Source organism: Diceros bicornis, chromosome 24 (genome assembly GCF_020826845.1).
Source record: "Diceros bicornis minor isolate mBicDic1 chromosome 24, mDicBic1.mat.cur, whole genome shotgun sequence".
NCBI lineage: Eukaryota > Metazoa > Chordata > Mammalia > Perissodactyla > Rhinocerotidae > Diceros > Diceros bicornis.
Window position 1 is genome coordinate 23,190,040 of NC_080763.1, and position 20,182 is coordinate 23,210,221.

The 20,182-nt window shown below is 47.6% G+C and overlaps 1 protein-coding gene and 1 pseudogene across 1 annotated transcript; one reads left to right on the top strand and one right to left on the bottom strand.

The window, feature by feature from the left end:
• The first annotated feature begins 517 nt into the window (after positions 1-517).
• Positions 518-3,905, top strand: FOS (Fos proto-oncogene, AP-1 transcription factor subunit). Its single transcript, XM_058567394.1, has 4 exons — positions 518-794; positions 1,568-1,819; positions 2,227-2,334; positions 2,459-3,905. Exons 1-4 carry the CDS (start codon positions 654-656, stop codon positions 3,098-3,100), a joined length of 1,143 nt encoding a protein of 380 aa, XP_058423377.1. The 5' UTR covers positions 518-653; the 3' UTR covers positions 3,101-3,905.
• Positions 3,906-8,282: 4,377 nt separating this feature from the next.
• LOC131420724 (protein CDV3 homolog) overlaps positions 8,283-20,182 on the bottom strand; it is a 109,633-nt pseudogene continuing 97,733 nt past the window's right edge.

The window sequence follows — 20,182 nt, forward strand, 5'->3', positions numbered from 1 at the left end:
CCCCCACTCCACCCGGGGAACAAGGGTCCGCATTGAACCAGGTGCGAATGTTCTCTAGCGTTCTTCGCCTTTCCCGCCTCCCCTCCCCCGGCAGCGGCCCCCGGCCCCCCCGCGCTGCACCCTTGGTGTTGGCTGCAGCCGGCAAGCAGTTCCCGTCAATATCCTCCCCCCTTTACACAGGATGTCCATATTAGGACATCTGCGTCAGCAGGTTTCCACGGCCGTTCCTTGAGGTCGTGGGGGGAGTCATCCCCGAAATCCCTCATCTTAAGGGGTCCACGAGACCCCTAAGACCCAGGTTGCTAAACACTCATAAGATAAAGAAACACAACAAGACGGAGGGGAGGGGGCTGCGAGGGCGGCGAAGGCAGCTAGGAGGCTGCAGAAGTGTCTAGGTCCGCGAGCCACCCCTGCGGCGCCACGATGGTTGCGCCCATGACGTGTTGGGCTCATTCATAAAATGCTGTTATAAAAGCAGTAGCTGCGGCGCCTCGTACTCCAACCGCATCTGCAGTGAGCAGCCGGGAAGCTGAGACAGAGCCAGCGGCGGCGCAGCGAGCGAGCAGTGACCGCGCTCCTACCCAGCTCTGCCCCACCGCTCCTACCTGTCTCCGCCCCTCAGCCCCTCGCCCCGGCTTTGACTAACCGCGACCATGATGTTCTCCGGCTTCAACGCCGACTACGAGGCGTCCTCCTCCCGCTGCAGCAGCGCCTCCCCGGCCGGAGACAGTCTCTCCTACTACCACTCGCCGGCCGACTCCTTCTCCAGCATGGGCTCTCCCGTCAATGCGCAGGTAAGGCTGGCTTCGGGCCGCCTCGGTGTCCGGGCTCGGGGTGGCCGGGGAGGAGACACCGGGGCGGGACGCTTAGAAAGACGAGTCAGTGACCCCTTTCGGTCTGGAGGGAGGCTGCCCCGGCTGGAGCAGCCCCATCTCGGGAGCCCGGGACTCCTTCGGAGCGCAGGCATGCTTGTCATAGTAGGAATTGGTTCTCCTTTCCCGCGGCAGGCTCATTCTGAGCTGCCCCCGGCCCGCGCTCTCTGACTGGTCTCTGACATTAGTTGGAGCAAACGTGTCCCAAGCAAAGACTCGCTAACTAGGGCCTGGCTCCTCCGGGGAGGCGGCAGAAAGCGGCAATCCCCCCCTCCCCTCGCAGCCTGGAGCAGGGAGGAGGGGCTGGGGAGGAGGGTGAAGCAGGCGGGTGTGTAAGGCAGTTTCATTGATAAAAAGCGAGTTCATTCAGGAGACTCCGGAGCGGCGCCTGCGTCAGCGCAGACGTCAGGGATATTTATAACAAATCCCCTTTCAAGCGAGCGATGCTGAAGGGATAACGGGAACACAGCAGAGGGATGGAGAAGAAAGGCACCGCGCTGCGGAATTCTTGGGAGGAAAGGGGGAGACCTTTCATCCAGGATGAGGGGCATATAAAAAGACATGAGCGGTCCATGACAGGACGGTTTCTCCTCCCTCTCTCTCCCTGCTGCATGCGACACTGGGAACTCGGCTCGCTCCACCTGTGTCCAGAACCTGCTCGCTCACGTCAGCTTTCCCCTTCTGTTTCGTTTTAGGACTTCTGCACGGATCTGGCCGTCTCCAGTGCCAACTTCATCCCAACGGTAACTGCCATCTCGACCAGCCCGGACCTGCAGTGGCTGGTGCAGCCGACCCTGGTCTCCTCCGTGGCCCCATCCCAGACCAGAGCTCCCCACCCTTATGGAGTCCCCACCCCCCCGGCTGGGGCTTACTCCAGGGCTGGAGTCGTGAAGACAGTGACAGGAGGCAGAGCTCAGAGCATTGGCAGGAGGGGCAAGGTGGAACAGGTGAGGAGTTCTTTGGCACCCACTCTCTGTAGGGAGTGGGCATTGGTGTAGATGGGGAGCACAGTGGAGAGGGTACAGCCACTGATGGAACTGACCACACATCCTGAACAGGGAACCCTGGCTCCAAGCCTTTTCCATCCCAAGTCAGACTCGGATAGTCCCATCCCAAGAAATATCCTAATAGGTTCCTACCTCATGCTTTTAGACTGGGCTATTCTTTCTTCTCTTGCTGAGGATCTTATTTGAAATGCAAGTCACACCCAGCCTGCAACTGCAGGTTAGCAACGGCTTCATAGAAAAGGTGCCAGGAAGCTGGGAAGCCGCAGGAGCCAGTTTCACTGGGGTGGGTGAATGGAGCTGATGGCAGACACTGTTACTGAATGTTGGTCTTCTTTTCTTTCTTTTAGTTGTCCCCAGAAGAAGAAGAGAAAAGGAGAATCCGAAGGGAAAGGAATAAGATGGCTGCAGCCAAATGCCGGAACCGGAGGAGGGAGCTGACTGACACACTCCAAGCGGTAGGTAGATCCTGTGGGTCACTCCTTTTTAAAACTTAAGAGGAAAGTTGGAGATTGGGCATAAGGGAGCAATGTCCTTGATTGAGACTGTGTCTTATGCTTTGCTTTATCCCTCTGTATACAGGAGACAGACCAACTAGAAGATGAGAAGTCTGCTCTGCAGACGGAGATTGCCAACCTGCTGAAGGAGAAGGAAAAACTAGAGTTCATCCTGGCAGCTCACCGACCTGCCTGCAAGATCCCCAATGACCTGGGCTTCCCAGAAGAGATGTCTGTGGCTTCCCTTGATCTGAGTGGGGGCCTGCCTGAGGCTGCCACCCCCGAATCTGAGGAGGCCTTCACCCTGCCCCTCCTTAATGACCCTGAGCCCAAGCCCTCAGTGGAGCCTGTCAAGAGCATCAGCAGCATGGAGCTGAAGGCCGAGCCGTTTGATGACTTCATGTTCCCAGCATCTTCCAGGCCCAGTGGCTCTGAGACCGCCCGCTCTGTGCCAGACATGGACCTGTCTGGTTCCTTCTATGCAGCAGACTGGGAGCCTCTGCATGGTGGCTCCCTGGGGATGGGGCCCATGGCCACAGAGCTGGAGCCCCTGTGCACTCCGGTGGTCACCTGTACTCCCAGCTGCACTACTTACACGTCTTCCTTCGTCTTCACCTACCCCGAGGCTGACTCCTTCCCCAGCTGTGCGGCTGCGCACCGCAAGGGCAGCAGCAGCAATGAGCCCTCCTCTGACTCGCTCAGCTCACCCACGCTGCTGGCCCTGTGAGCAGGCGGGGAGGGGAGGCAGCAGGCACACATAAGTGCCACTGCCCCAGTTGGTGCATTACAGAGAGGAGAAACACGTCTTCCCTCGAGGGTTCCCGTAGACCTAGGGAGGACCTTATCTGTGCGTGAAACACACCAGGCTGTGGGCCTTAAGGACTTGAAAGCATCCACGTGTGGACTCAAGTCCTTACCTCTTCCGGAGATGTAGCAAAACGCATGGAGTGTGTATTGTTCCCAGTGACACATCTGAGAGCTGGTAGTTAGTAGCATGTTGAGCCAGGCCTGGGTCTGTGTCTCTTTTCTCTTTCTCTTTAGTCTTCTCATAGCATTAACTAATCTATTGGGTTCATTATTGGAATTAACCTGGTGCTGGATATTTTCAAATTGTATCTAGTGCAGCTGATTTTAACAATAACTACTGTGTTCCTGGCAATAGTGTGTTCTGATTAGCAATGACCAATATTAAACTAAGAAAAGATATGACTTTATTTTCTAGTAGATAGAAATAAATAGCTATATCCATGTACTGTAGTTTTTCTTCAACATCAATGTTCATTGTAATGTTACTGATCATGCATTGTTGAGGTGGTCTGAATGTTCTGACATTAACAGTTTTCCATGAAAACGTTTTATTGTGTTTTTAATTTATTTATTAAGATGGATTCTCAGATATTTATATTTTTATTTTATTTTTTTCTACCTTGAGGTCTTCTGACATGTGGAAAGTGAATTTGAATGAAAAATTTAAGCATTGTTTGCTTATTGTTCAAAGACATTGTCAATAAAAGCATTTAAGTTGAATGCGACCAGCATTGTGCTCTTTTCATTCTGGAAGTTTTGTAAGGTTCTGAAAGGTATTTGTTGGAGACCAGTTTGTCAAGAAAGGCAGCTCCTGGAGAGGGACACACCCTTTGTTTGATCCTTTATCAAAGAGAAGGAAACTGTAGAGCTGATGTTGGAATATTTTACAAATACGCGTCTTCACATTGCAATGCTCAGATTCGCTACAGATTCTGGGGGTGGGAACATGCTGTGCATTAGCTTTCGTGGGAACATGTCTTCCTGCTTCTTTTTTTGTTTCAAAAGTCAAAGGGGGGAATATTTAAATCTAGTTGTGCTAATATTAAATTTAAATGTCTTGATCTTAAAAGAATCCTCGCAGCAAGTAGAATTAAGCTTTGCACAAACCACTTTTTAACTTTTTATTCCCACAAAATCATGTGAAGGGTTACTTCTACCTTAAAGGTGAGCAAATTGAAGAATGATTAGAATGAAAGACCTTAATATTCCACTGTTGGGATTGGAATCTTAACTTCCTCATTCATGACCCCATCCATCAGGCTGACCTGCGTCTTTAATACTTGGTTGAAAAAAAGTTTTCACTTCGTTAGGGAAAAAATAAACTTCTCAGTCCTTAACTCTAACATACATACATTTAGTTGGATTATTTTTATTCTCAGAAGGAAAGGAAGGCTACTGTTCTATCCCTATGTAATAAATGTATTGTAATTTCTGAAGCTTCTTTAACATCATACGCCTAACATTCTGGGGGAAGAAAAGGCTGGCTCAGAAGTTGAAAGAGATCTCAAACAGTACAAACAATGGTTAATCATTCAGTAAATAAAACATTACGCAATAGCTCAATAGGGAGAAGTCAACATTACCCTGAATAAGCTTTAATTTAGAAATTTTATCATCTTAAAGGAGAACATGACCTTTGTCTGGGACACCTCTGTTAATGGGGCACTTACACGCACATGTACAAACCACCAAGAAAGGAGGCGGCGCCCTTCCTGCCCTGCTCTCAGGATTCCTGCAGGCACCAGGCTTGGACGCCAGAGACCATGTTTGCTGGGTGGAAGAGGAGCTTCAGTGCCAACCTTCTAATGCTTTGGTGATAATGAAAATCACTGAGTGGTTATGGGGTGTCACATTCCATCAAGTTGAAAGTCTTAATTTAAAATGACAGTTCCACTGAGGTTGACGTTCTCACCTATGATCTGAGATCTACTATGATCTGCTCCTCATATAGTCATTAACATTTGAAAGCAACTTACTTTAGACTCTTAAGAGCACTGATACATTGCACACCACTTGCATATTATTTTTGCCTGTCTGGCAATACTGAAAGTGGCCTTAGACTCCCTGTTTGCTGTTTAGAGGGTAAATTTCCTGTAGCCTTTAAATATGACCTAAACTAAATACAGAATTACTATAACTAACACCCAGATCTGAAATAACAAGGTGATATACACTGTTAGGGAGCCAGCTGGCTCCCTTACATGTATAGTAATAACAACCCATGGAAGGAGATTTCCCAGATGGAGAAGGGAGGCTGGACCTCTAGCCCTGGACACTGAACTGCTTCTGGGGACCTGACTAATGGCCTCTGTCAGCCCCATGCTGACTACAGAGAGAGAGCATTGATTTCCCTGACAGCCCGGGCCCAGGCCTGGACACAGACCTTTCCTCTAGGTCACCACAGCCCAGCTGAGACCAGGCTGCTCCATTAACAAGACTGCATTAGGGGGCTTGCCTCGTGGTGTAGTGGTTAAGTGCGTGTGCTCTGCTGCTGGCGGCCTGGGTTCGGATCCCGGGCGCGCACCGATGCACCACTTGTCAAGCCATGCTGTGGCGGCGTCCCACATAAAGTGGAGGAAGATCTGCACAGATGTTAGCTCAGGGCCAGTCTTCCTCAGCAAAAAGAGGAGGATTGGCATGGATGTCAGCTCAGGGCTGATCTTCCTCACACACACACACAAAAGATTGCATTAAATGTCCAGGGAGGGGCCAGCCCCGTGGCTTAGCAGTTAAGTGCTCGCGCTCCGCTGCTGGCGGCCTGGGTTCGGATCCCGGGCGTGCACCGACGCACCGCTTCTCTGGCCATGCTGAGGCCGTGTCCCACATACAGCAACTAGAAGGATGTGCTGCTGTGACATACAACTATCTACTGGGGCTTTGGGGGGAAAAAAATAAATAAAATTATAAAAAAAAAAAAAATGTCCAGGGAGAGGGACTTACTCACAGGGAATCTCTTTAACAGGCTTCTCAAAGGCCTATTATAGGGTGCCACATAGGGTTGACATCCCACCAAGCTCCCTGCTATTTTCATGGGATCAAGAGAAGAAAGGAAATCTCTATCTTTTCAGTCAAAGGGCTCTTTCCAAATCCTTTCCTCACTCAGGATTCAACAGCTCCCATGGATGAGGGACACTGGGAATGTCAACTTCCTTTTGGGAAAGACTCTGATCCCTACCCACAAGATATGGCCTTACATTGGTCTCAACAAAATAACTATCTCAGGACACCATGTTCAACACTGATGTAAAAGATGCACATATAATGGCAGAGGATGGGAATAAGGATGACAGGGGTCATTTCCTGATGGGGAGAAGGTCTAGTTTAGCTCATCAATAGATATCCAGACCTGGCTCAGTGCCTGGCATTTAGTATAGGGTTAATGAATATTTGCCGGGTGGGTGAATGAATAAATTCTGTGCTATTACAACAAGCAGAAATATATTCCACATGTATTCTCAAAATTCTCCTATTCCAGGCCCTGTTATGATATTAAGCAATGGGGATTTCATATCTTTTATGTCTGGCTTCAAACACATACCCCACTTCCATCTTTGGCTCCTGGAATTCCTCCACTGCCTCCCCTGGATCATCTCTGCCAATCAACTTCAAAGTGAATGAACTGCCATTGCGCTTCTGGCTCTAATTAATTTTAGGTGGAAAAAAGGTAGAAGAAAAAAATATTTATCTCTATATGACAGTGGATTGTAGATTCTGCATCATCTTTGCACATCCCTGCCTCTTGAGTAATTATCAAAATTAAAGGGTAGCGTTTAACAATTTGTTCTAATAACAGTAATTTTGCATCAACAACTTTCCATGTGTGAATGAAAGTAAATCAATTATGCCATCTTTAATTAATGGACAAAGAAGAGACTGAGGCAAAGTAAAAGTTCTTAAATGATTACTCTAAGGAAATCATCTGAAGTTTCAATATATATATATTTTTTTTGGTGAGGAAGATTAGCCCTGAGCTAACATCCGATGCCAATCCTCCTCTTTTTTGCTGAGGAAGATTGGCCCTGGGCTAACATCCATGCATCTTCCTCTACATTATACGGGACACCGCCACAGCATGGCTTGACAAGTGGTGCATCGGTGCTCGCCTGGGATCTGAAACAGAGAACCCCGGACCCCAGAAGCAGAGTTCGAGCACTTAACCGCTGTGCCACCAGGCCGGCCCCGTTCAATGATTTTAAATTTAAAAAAAATCTAGGGGCGGGCCCCATGGCTTAGCGGTTAAGCATGTGCGCTCCACTATTGGCAGCCCGGGTTCGGATCCCTGGCGTGCACTGACACACTGCTTTTCCAGCCATGCTGAGGCTGCGTCCCATATACAGCAACTAGAAAGCTGTGCAACTATGACATACAACTATCTACTGGGGCTTTGGGGAGAAAAAGGGGGGAAAAAAAAGGAGGAGGAGGATTGGCAATAGATGTTAGCTCAGGGCCGGTCTTCCTCATCAAAAAGAGGAGGATTGGCATGGATGTTAGCTCAGGGCTGATATTCCTCACACACACACACACAAAAATCAATCTTTAAACTGTGTATGAGATGACTTTTTATTTATTTATTTATTTATTTTTTCCCCCAAACCCCCAGTAGATAGCTGCATGTCATAGCTGCACATCCCTCTAGTTGCTGTACGTGGGACGCGGCCTCAGCATGGCCGGAGAAGTGGTGCGTCGGTGTGCGCCCGGGATGGGCCGCCAGCAGCGGAGCGCGCCCACTTAACCGCAAAGCCACAGGGCCGGCCCCAGACTTCTTCCAAACACAGAATAATCAAATTCCTCAAAAGATAAATGAGATATGAGCATCACTTGAATGCTGAATATCAGAGCCCTTTAAGCTGAGCTGTTTTGCTATAAACATTAGAGTTAACTCTTTTTTTGTTGTTTTTGTTTTGTATTTGCAGAGTCATTATGAAAGAACACTGCCGAATCTAGCTCATGCATTTACATAACAGTGAAAACCCCCTAAATCTAGTATATAAAAAGCGGTTGTGACACCTTAAACCTCCGTAGTGCAATAGGGCCTGTCACTTATATGGAGTGGTCTGCATCAGTTGTAGATCCAGCAGAGATCAGATGAGAAATGGCTGTTCATGGTGGTTAGCTGTGGTCTAGTTACCTTACAAGCGTTAGCAAAGACCATTCCTTAATTGTACTGCGTGTGGCTGCTTTTCTGATTTTCAAACAGAGCACACTGGTTGTCTAGCTGAAGTGTAAGGGCCCGGTTTTTTGAAATCTTATCCCTACCTCTTGTTTTATGGCTGGCTACTACAAAACTCTTCCCCATTTCTTTATCCTTCTGACTTTCTACTTGCTTGGCAGTGGACTGCAGGGATGGAACTATGCATCACTGTATATTTCGGGGGTCCTTGTGGTGTTTTCCTTGCTGTGGTTAACCTGGCCCCAGGAGGCCTATACACGCCACCAGCCATTGCCGGTTCTGGGGTTTCTGTAACAATTCTTGGAGCAGGAGGTGCTTGGACTGGAGCTGTTTAACTCCAGGGACCTGAAGACTTTTCTACACCACCCCACCACCTCCACCTTCCTCCCAATTCATCACCTGGGTCTTCTCCTTTTGCATTATCGTCTTCTTCCTTTTTACTTATTGGCGTTGCCTGAACTCAGGCTGCCGTAATCAACCTCATTTTGCTCAAAGTCTTTCCACTCATTCCAAAGCAATAAAGCGCTGGCTCTTGACTGCTCCCCAGCTCCATCTCATGCGCTTCTCCCCTACGGGCACTCTGCTCGCTGGCCTTCCTTCCATTCCTGACACAGAGCACGCATGTGGCTGCTGCAGGGCCTGTGTACTTGCTGTACCTCTGCCAGGGCCTCTTGGCCCAGGCTGGCTCCTTCCTGTCGTTCAGGACTCAGCTTCAATCACAGTCCCTGCAAGAGGCCTTCACAGGTGGTTCTATCTAGAGTAACTTCTGCACACACTCTCTCCCCATGGTTCTCTGTCTCATTACCCTGCTTTGTCTTTCACAGCACATACTCGCTGCAACACCTAATTTATGTTTTCTTTTCCTTTTTAACAAATTTCTGTGCTTCACCACTGAACTGCAAGCTCCACGTGAGCAGGGACCGTACTGTCTTGATCCCCGCTGTATCCCTAATGCCTCCCAGGCACTCAAATGCTTGTTCAATGAATGGAGATTGATGAATGAATGAAGGCAGATAAAAATCACAAAAGTGTCTAAAGGGAGATAACTAGAACTTAACACTGAAGATGAGCTGTGTACTTCATAGATTTCTTCCTGAGTGGAAGGGCATGATCCCTCGTTTAAAAAAAAATTCTCGTCAAGAGTTCTACAGGGCTGGCCCTGTTTCTTAGCGGTTAAGTGCGCGCGCTCTGCTACTGGCAGCCGGGGTTTGAATCCCAGGAGCCCACCGACGCACCGCTTCTCCGGCCATGCTGAGGCCGCGTCCCACATACAGCAACTAGAAGGATGTGCAACTATGACGTACAACTATCTACTGGGGCTTTGGGGGAAAATAAATAAATAAATAAATAAATAAAACCTACAATTTGATCTGCATTAGAATAGAAGAAGAAGCGTTAGCTGCTATCACTCTTATTATCAATGTCAATGTCATTATCATAGTCATCATTTACCAAGAATAGCCTAGATCCAGGGAAAAGGAGATGGGAATAAAGTGTATTGAATCCTGATGAATGAGTTCGAAGCGCCTGAAGGGTGCTGGCTGGATAGATTTCCACTTTCTTTACACACAGAAGAAAGCAACAGAAGTATAAACCAGTTTAGCTGCAACACAATTCATTTCAATGGCTCCACACACTCACTCACGGATCAAACTAAGATACCTTTCCTTTGTCCGAGAAGCATTGTTTAGCTGCCCAAAGGACAAAGAGAAGAAAGGGCTCCGGCCATTGCTCTGAGGAGGCTGCCCTGCCCGGTGGCCATCAGCTCTTCTTAATCAATAAGCCCTTTTTACTTTCGGCTCACACTGACATGGCGCTTAGGTTTGGTTCATGCAGTAGATTTGGATAAGATCGATGGTTACATTAGGAGCAGGCCCATAGAAAGGGAGCCCCATTAAGCGGTGTGGAGCAAAGGGCAGCAATGTCATGATGAGGGTGAATGGCACAGGTGCCAGCTGCTGCCGTGTTCACTTTGGGGAGCAATCTGTGGTCAGATCTACAGAAACAATGATTCGTTTTCAGGCTTTTTGTCAATCATGAGACTGTCATCACAGCCAAACTTATCAAAACAATATGATGAATTCATCTGGATTTGAGGAATTGGATCTAATACAGCAGAGTAGTTCAGAGCGTAGACTGAGCTTGGGATCCTGGCTCCGTGACGTTGGGCAAGTTACTTTGCCTCTCTGCACCTTAGTTTCCCTATCTGTAGGAGGGGGATAATAATTGCACCCACCTCTTCGGTTGTTGTGAGCATTAAATAAGTTAGTATGTATAGAGTGCCTATTACAGTGCCTGGCACACAGACGTATTATAGAAATGTTAGCTACTATTTATCGTCTTTATAATTCAGGGAGAAAGGGGTCAGGGGAGAAAATACATACCCTCTGGAGCAAGCATGGGCTTCATTTCATTCAATAAAACATTTCTGGGTGTCTGCTATGTTTCCGGTGCTGGATTCAGATGTGAGGAAGGCACGGTCCTGTCCTCAGAGAGTTCTTTCTCCCTAGTAAGGGAGAAAGACACATAAACATATCCATTATAAGACACTGAAACAATGAAAATTGACACGAGGCTCAGGGGGTGCATGAAGGAGGGAGTGACGAACCCTGTCTGGGGGAGTCTGTGAGAAGGTGACCTCTGAGCTAGGCTTTAAAGATGGATGGAGTTTGCTAGACGGGCAAGTGGCATGTGGAGGAATTCCAGGAGACAGAACGATAGCACTGTGAAGACAGACTCATAAAACAATGAGCTTGGTTTTGCTGGACTATAAAATGTGGGGGTGGGGGAAGGAGAGGGTAGCAGATGTAAATTACAGAGCATCACATAAGTACATTTGATTTCATTTACATCAATATTGCCGCATCAAAGCCGAGGGAGCTGGAGATAGGTCAGGAAGAGGTAACTGTGGCCAGATCGTGAAGAGCCTGGTATTTACTTAGTTCAGTTGTGTGTAGGCTGAACCAAGCCAGTGGTGGTGGGAATGGAGAGGGAACAAGAGGTAATTAGGGGGTAGGACTGTCGGGACTTGGTGATTGAGTGGATGTGGGAGGTCAGGGAGAGGGAGGAATCCATGCTCACTCCCAGGTTTGCCAGGCTTGACACACAAGGAGGCTTGTGGTTCCACCAATGACTTTGTGACCATAGGAAGAAGGGCAGGTTCAGGGGATAAGAAGATAAGTTCTGTGTCGGACACGTTGAGTTTGCGATGCCTGTGGAATATCCAGGGAGGTGTAGTGTAGGCAGTTGGAATTACACGATAGAGGTTCTACAATGTGAATTTATAGAGTTTGTCTGGAGGCACGTGGTTGGGATAAAACCTGGAGCCCGAGGACATAATATCGATAAGGCTAACATTTCACACACGCTTGCTCTGGGCTGGGCTGTGCACTTCACAGAGAATGCTAAATCGGGGACGAGTTTTGCTATGCTAATCATTTTACCTCTAGCAACTGGCACATAATAATTCTTTTGTTGAATGGACGCTCTCATTTAGTCCTCACTACAATCCTACAAGGCAGATATTATTAGGATCTTCATTTTACAGATAGGAAAATGATCTAGAAAAGGTTAAATAAGTTAACCAAGGTCACACAACTGGTAAGTAGCAGATCTGAGAGTTGAAATCAGCTCTTTGTGACTCTAAAGGCCAAAGTGCTTAACTGCTTTGCTAGAATGTTAAAATCTGCCCCTAAGTATGTACTTACGTGACCTAGGGTGAGACTCTAATCCCTCTGAGACTATTTCCTCTAAATATCAGGAGTGGGTATCAAAAATCTCAGAGCTCCCTTTCCAGCTTCAAAACTCTGATGACATCAGATGACCTCTGTGGAAATGCACTGAAGGGGCCCACACCACATCACCAAGTGGGGAAGGCCTGAGCAGTGTATGCAGTTCTGCAGGGGCACACCAAGTGCCATCAGGTGGGGGCAGTCTGTCCCAGGTACACACAAAGAGAATGGATTAGCGTTCTATTTCTCTATAACAAATTACGACACACTTAGCAGCTTGAAACAACACACGATTTTTTTTTTTTTGGTGAGGAAGATTGGCCCTGAGCTAACATCTGTTGCCAGTCTTCCTCTTTTTGCTTGAGGAAGATTGTCCCTGAGCTAACGTCTGTGCCCATCTTCCTCTACTTTGTACGTGGGACGCCATCGGAGCATGGCTTGATGATCGGTGTGTAGGCTCGCACCCAGGATCTGAAACTGCAAACCCCTGGCTGCCAAAGTGGAGCATGCAAACTTAACCACTACGCCACGGGGCCAGCCCAGACAGCACACATTTATTATCTCACAGTCTCTGTGGGTCAGGAGTATGGGCACAGCTTAGCAAGGTCCTCTATTCAAGGTCTCACAGGGCTGCAGTCAAGGTGTCAGCTGAGCTGTGTTCTCAGCTGGATGCTTGAATGGGGAAGAGTCTACCTCTGGGCTCATCCCTGTTGTTGGCAGACTTCACTTCCTTATGATTGTATAACTAAGGCCTGGCTTTCTTTTTTTTGAGGAAGATTGCCCCTGAGCTAACATCTGTTGCCAGTCTTCCTCTTTTTCTTTTTTTCTCCCCAAAGCCCCAGTGCATAGATGTATATCCTAGTTGTAGGTCTGTCTAGTTCTTCTATGGGGGATGCTGCCTCAGCATGGCTTGATGAGTGGAAGGCCTGGCTTTTTGCTAACTGTTGGCTGGAAGCTTCCCCCAGGTCCTAGAGGCTGCTCATAGTTCCTTGCCATGTGAGCTTCCTCAACATGGCTGCTCACTTCATCAAGCCTGCCAGGAGAACCTACTAGTGTGTGCTAGCAGGATGGAGACTTTTATATATATATACCTATATATATCATGACATAATCATAGCAGTGACATCCCATCGCCTTTGCCATATTCTTTCGCTTAGAAGCAAGTCTTGGTGGGGGAAGGAGGAGGGCGAAAGGGATTAGGCACATGTGTGTAGTGATGGATTGTAATTGTCTTTGGGTGGTGAACATGATGTAATCTATACAGAAATTGAAATATAATGATGTACACCTGAAATTTATATAATGTTATAAACCTATGTTACGGCAATAAAAAAAATAAATAAAAAATAAAAAAGGAAAAAAACGAAGCAAGTCTTGAGTTCCACCTGCACTCAAGGGGAGGGAATTACACAAAGGCATAGACACCAGGAGGCAGGAATTATTGGGGGTCACCTTAGGGTCTGTTATCCACAAGGGGTCACATTATCTTCTGATAATTTAAAAGAAATAATAAAACCAGCTAAAGTTGGTCTGTTTTTTAATTAACACCACGAACCGGCAATTCTAGACATTGTCAGTGACAAAATACTCCTTCCTGAAAAAATCTTTGGTTGTTTTTTTAAGTTCTAAACAGTTGCTGGGATTACTGTTGAGTTTTCAAAATGTATTTGTAAGCTTCATTTAAAAGATTACTTATCTTTTAATGCATTGTATTCTACATGGAAGTAAACTCCCAGTTATACTAACAGTTGGTCTCCAAAACATGGACTTAACTGTATGCTTTCATTTTACGGGTGAGTTTGTAATGGCTCAGAATCATTTGAGATCTTTTAGGGTGCAGTGTGTGTCTCCAACCCTATGGTAGTACACAATACTGTGTTTGAACAGTAGATTTGAAACAAAGATAACACAGTGGCTGTAAAGACAAGGAAATTGACCTTGAATTACTCCAGGTCTGTTATTCTATATAACAACTTAGAGTTTTTGTGTTTAACATTTACAGCCGTGAAGCAGTGCAAACAGACAGGTAATGTTTTTATTTGTTAAATGCACATTTCAGCGAATACATGAAACATTTTACTAAATTTTAATATTAACTTTAAAATGGAAAATTCTTTTAAAATTATTTACTTTAAAACTAAAAAACGAACCAAGAAAACAAAACATTACATCAGTCACATGATGTAGTAGTTGCCTAATACTAGGTAAGCCACTGTTGTGCTGCTTAGGAATAAAAATAAACAGCTAGCACTAATTTGGGCTCAGTGTGCTAGACACTGTTCCAAACACACACACACACACACACACACACACACACACACACACACCCCTATAGTAACTCATTAAAACAACCCTAGCAGGCAAGTCCTGCTATCAGCCTTATTTTATAGATAATATAGTCTGGGGGCACAGAAGGATTGTGATCTGCTCAAGATCATCCATCTAGAGTGGCGGAGCTGGAATTTGAGTCGGGGGTAGTGTAGCTCCAACACCTGAATTCTTAGCCACCAAAACGGAAAAAGAAAGCAAAACCAATATCCCCAATAACCCTGCAGGCCGATGGAACCCCTTCAAAAAGGACAGCAAGGCTTCTTTCCATCCAGGAGAGCTTCTTTCTATTCCTGAAAGAATAAAAATTCCTGCCCCCGCTGGATCCTGGGCTGAGGGAGAGCTGGCTTCCCAGGGACCTCCCAGAAAGGGTGCTCTCTCGGTGTCCCCTCCTCCGCCCTCTCTGCACCCTCGCCGCACCCCTGTCCCCGTCTACCAGGCCCAGGTTTCTCCCGGCCCTTCCCAGCTTCCGGCCCTTTGCTCCAGGCCAGGTCGCCGGGTCACGCGGTGCCAGCAGCTCGCGAGTCTTCTATTTACTGTTTGGTTTCCATGGTGACACGTCGGCGCCGTCAGCGACCCCCGTCATCGGCCCTGTAGCGCGGCCCCCACCCGGCGCCGTGACGTCTGCCCGCCGCTTCCGCTCTGCCCATATTTGGCGCAGCCGCCGCGCGGCCCGTCGGGAGGAGGCTGGGAGCTGGACTCCCGCCCGCCCCGCCCCCTGCCGCCGGCCACGCCCCCGTGGAATGCGGCGGGCGGCTGTGTTCCGCGCGCCCCCCGCCCCTTCCCGGACACCCGGGCGGAGGAGAGGGGCGGGGGCTCTGGGGACCCCGAGAGAGGGCGTGGGTGACTGATGGAGGAGCTCTGGGGTCTCTAACATTGCTTGACTCGGTGTCTCTGCTTGCTGAGGCTGCAGTCGAGAGTTGGGACTGTCTCGTTTTTCCGGGGGGTTGAGCTGGGATCACGATTTTCTCACTCTGTGCCCGGAAATCGTGGAAACAGCCATCCCTCGACTAACTCTATTTTATATTTTATAGGCTTGAACTTAAAATTCTCGCCCATGGTGCAGTGGAAAGCTTTGAAGACCGAGATTCTGGGATCAGTGTTGCCTCTTGGGGGATAAGTGACCTTGGGAAGGTCACTTTACTCGGCCTGGTAAAATGAACTGGCGGGGGTGCGTAACGATTGCAGCAGTATCATCAGGCTTGTGAGGCGAGATCGTCCATCACCTTCTAACTACCCCCCCATGACATAGTTGGAATGTCAGTGAAGTTCTTTGAGGACCCCTACAATTCTGACCCCCATAGTAACTGGATTTGTGTGTCTCTTTGCGCCTTGTTCATATTATGCGCTTAATTAACTTTAGTTAACTGATCATTGAATGAATCCCAAGCAAATTACCTTCGGATTTCACCTTCATAAATCCGAACCCCCGCAATTCTCTTTATAGGCGGAAGGAGGACGATTGCGATGATTAATAATCGCGCGGCGGGGTTGCTGATGTAAAGCGATTTGCAGATGTAAAGGGCAATAAGCATTCCTAGGAGGAATCCAGCGAGATTCCAGAAGTCTCCGAGGGAGCCGTGGGTGTGTGCCGCCGGATCCTGAGGGCGGGGGCGGGGCGGGCAGTGCCGCAGTGGCCTCTGCTGGGGAGCTGTAGGGGCGTAGGGTTGGCTCTTCAGGCTGCTCAGTCGCCGCTCACTTCCCCTAGCACCCTGCCCATTCCCCAGTTCTTCTGGCCAAAGGAGTGTCTGTTTTTCAAAATTTCAGAGCTGGAACCCACGTCATACTGTTCTCTCATTCAACCTTTCTATTTCACAAATGGGGAAACAAAGGCACAGAGAAGTTGGTTCACCCATCCAAAGTGGCACAGCTAGAGACAGATAAAAGCCAGGATTTCTGGCTTCAAACCAGTGTCCCTTCAAACTAGTGTTCAAACCTTACCTGTAACCCCCTGTACTCTTGTGGCTTCAGGACCCTGTGGCCTGGCTCAGATGGTGGGGTATACAGTAAAGCTAAATACTGAGTTCAGGGCTCCTAAAGGATGCCAGTGGCACGCCAATGGTCATACACAGCCCACAGTATGACACCAGGGCCTGGGGTGATGGCCAGGAGGTGTGTACTCCCCAAACCACAAGCATTCCTCCTTACAGTGGCTGGAATGGCTACCCTTGTCCAGAGAACCTGGGTTGACTGTCCTGAAACCAGTCTTAGACAAGCAGTTGGTCATTTTTCATAGTTACCCAAGCCTTGCATTAAGCTTTCCTCAGCCAAGACAACAGCAGAAGGTATGAGTAGCCTGAACCCATGGAAACCCCATTGGAAGGTCTTTTCATGGTGCAGAGGTTAGATTCTGTGGGGGAATGCCTCTTTAATGTCTTGCTCTCTTCCCTTTCAGCATCACCCAACTTCCTCTTCCATTCTTTACTCTATTTCTTCCCTAACTTCTAGGCTGAATATGAAGGCAGCTCAGACTGAGGAAACTGGTGCCCACCCCTGGCCTCTGGGCAGCCCAACTGGCTGATTTGAGGAGAAGTCTGGGATCCCTCGCCTTCCTCTCTGGTGGTACTTGAGCTACAGCTGCAGAAGCAGCAGCTCTGCCCCCTGGTGGACATGTGAGGCAGAGTGGGGCAGGCTAGGGGAAGAGTTTTTTTTTTGTTCACTCTGATGGAAATAGCAAAACGGCGCAGAGAAAAAAATCCCAGTTTTTTCTCTGTCTAGTTTATTTCTGAGGGTCTGATCTGTTTGGATGCAGAAAACACTTCTGTTGTTTCTCTTGCCTGGACTGCTTTTTTCCTTCCTGCTAGCCAAACTGCCCCCTTCTTTCAAACCCAATTTCAAATTCCACCTCCTTCATAACAACGTTTCTTACTCTCCTCTCCTATACATCTTATGAAATACAGCTGTACACAGACCCATCCCACGGAGCACACACTTACATACTGCCTTTACTGTTGTTTCCTTGAGAGTGGGGGCCACGTCTTGTGTGTCTTTTGTGTTCACAGACCTCCTAATGCCCAGCACGGGGCTAGGGACAAAACCTGCTCTCAAGCCCTTGCTGGTTAATTGATTAATAATCGATTAACTTCTACAGAAGCAACTCTAAGCCTTTGCTTCGATAAATCTTCCTCTTAATTCTTTGGGGGAATCTAGATAGTGATCTAATTCAATATAGCCTTGCACAATAAGTAGTTTCACAAAGAATTTCACAAGAGAACACCACCACCACCCAGAGAGTGATGAGGAAGTTTGGAGTGGTCTCTTACAAAGATGAGGTGGAGGGTGGCAATGTGGAAAGGACAAAGGACGAAGAATTAGGAGAGGGGGCCTCTGCTCCTGGGATCAGTGAGGCAGTACAGCCTCTAGAGCCAAGTTTATATCCAGATTCTGCCACTTGCTGTGTGGCCTTGGGCAGGTTTACTCTCCTCTCTGTGCCTCAGTTTTCTGGTATGTAAAAATAAGTACCCATCTCATGGCAATATGATGAGGATAAATTGAGTTGATATTTGCAAAGTGATATTTGCACTCTAGAACAGCGTCTGGCACATGGTAAGTGCTGTAAAACAGTTTGTAAATGAATTTTCCAGCTTTGCTGTCTTGTAAATGGAATGAGGGAAGATTATATGATCTCTCAGTTCCCTTCTGCACTGACCTTCCAGGGAAGTGCATGAGCTTTGGGGTCAGGCAGGTCTGGGTGGACTCCTGTCTCTGGGGCAGATCGCTTTCCTTGGGACCACAGTTTTCTCTTCTGTGAAGTGGGGATAATTGTGTCTACCTCAAAAGACTTGTGTGCATTCCATGCTTGTAAAATGCCTGGTATATAAGAAGCTCAATAAACAGAAGCTAGAGTTATTATTATCTATGAGAGGAGCCGTATATAGAGAAGAGTAGAGTCTCCAAAATCTTTGAAGTTTCAAGAAAGATTGAATATATTGAATAGCAAGGAGACCAGCTCAACTCACGGAACTTGGGGGTGGGATGGTGGGCCCTAGGTCTGGGCCATGACACAATGTCTGAAGAAACCAGGAATGGTGTGACTTGCCTATCAGCTCTAGGAACATCTTCTGCCCGAGGGCTGCGGGGAGGGTGTGGACACAGTGGGGCCAGGTGCCAGCGGCTGTGAGCCTTTCCTGCTCTCCTTCCCAGGAGGGAGGACTTTAGTAGGAGAGGGCGTGGGCAGGGTGGGCCCTGGAAACCGTTGTTGTTGAGTGTGTATGTGTGGGAATGGCCCAGAGCCATCTTACCCCAGGAGCTGGACTCCCAGGCCTGGTGCGGCCTCCCTCATGGCAGAACCTGTCTGCACAGCTCCTCAAAGCTGCCATTCCCAACCCCGACCAAGGACACCCCAGACTGATTGTCAACAATTATCCAAGGGGCGGGGTGGGGAGGACGGTTATGACAGTCCTAGAGCCAAATTAACCTTAATTCCCTTCAGCTGCATGTGCGGAAAAGTACCAAAGAGAACATGCAAATACTGTATGTTCCTTTGAGTTCTCTTGAAAGGGGGAAGGAGGATTGCAAAATCCAACAATGACAGAGTGTTGCAATCCCAAACTCTTTGGGAATCACAATGCTCGCACTTGAGGTCTCTTGTGCCCGGTGACCTGTGAGCTGTGTGCTCCCCACTAGGCTGGGGTCTACATCATGGAAGTGGTTGTTCCGGGGTCCCAGACACAGGCCGAGGTCTGGACACATCCACTTTAGGAGCTGTTTGGGGATCATGGAGGACCTGTGAGCCTCATTCCAAAGACATATTTCCAGAAATGGCCACAGGGTGGGCCCCCATGCCTAGCCCCCGGAGCAGAACTCAAAGAAAAAAACATGGCTTCTGAAGAGTCATGAAGGTGCTAATATCGGTCGTCTCTGGGGAGGAGGGAATGTGTTTTTATTTTCTTCATTTTGCTTGTTGGTACTTTCTGATATTTTTTTTTTTGGCAAGCACATATTGCTTTTGTAAATGTTCCCAGCAGAGCAATATGTTTGTTTTTTTAATAGATAACAGAACATAATAAGTGGGAAGGCTCAAACACCTCCTGATTTTTTTCTCTTTTTTTACTTTCCCTCCTCTTTCCGAAAGAAATAGATGCTCATGGTGAAACCTTTGAAAATTCAGATAATCAAAATAAAAAAAATAAAAATCACCTGTAATCCCATCACAGAGATAACCACTGTCAACATTTTTGATTCTCCCTCTCCAATATACACTTCAGTTTTATACTCTTCATAGACTGTAGTTTTCTTGAGAATTGGACCATGCCGTAATACAGTTTTGTAATCTGCTTTCTCTACACCATAGATCATGAACATTAAAATATATTTCTATATGATCACTTTAATAGCTAGTTACATAGGATTCTAGTTATAAACATCCAACAATTTAACCAATCCTATATTGTTGGACTTTTGGGTTGTTTCTAAATTTTTTGCTATTATAGACAAGGCTGCAAATATCTTTGTAGCTAAGTTTTTATGCACATCCAAGAATATTTCTGTCAAGGTGGGCCAAGGGCATGCTCCTTTTTAAGGCTTTTGAACTGTAACTGTGCAGTCGGGGCAGCGTCACAGAGTACAGTGTGCAGTGCCCGTTACCAATGGGAAGGTAGTTTTGGCTCAACTAGTTTCTAGCTGCGTCATCTTGAGGAAATTACCCTCTCGACACATCAATTTCCTCAGCTGTAGAACTGGCATGATAGTAGCTATCCAATAAGGTGGTGAGGATTGGATGAAAAAAATGTGTCAAGTGGTGCCTGGCACAGCACGTGATGAGCCTCAACAG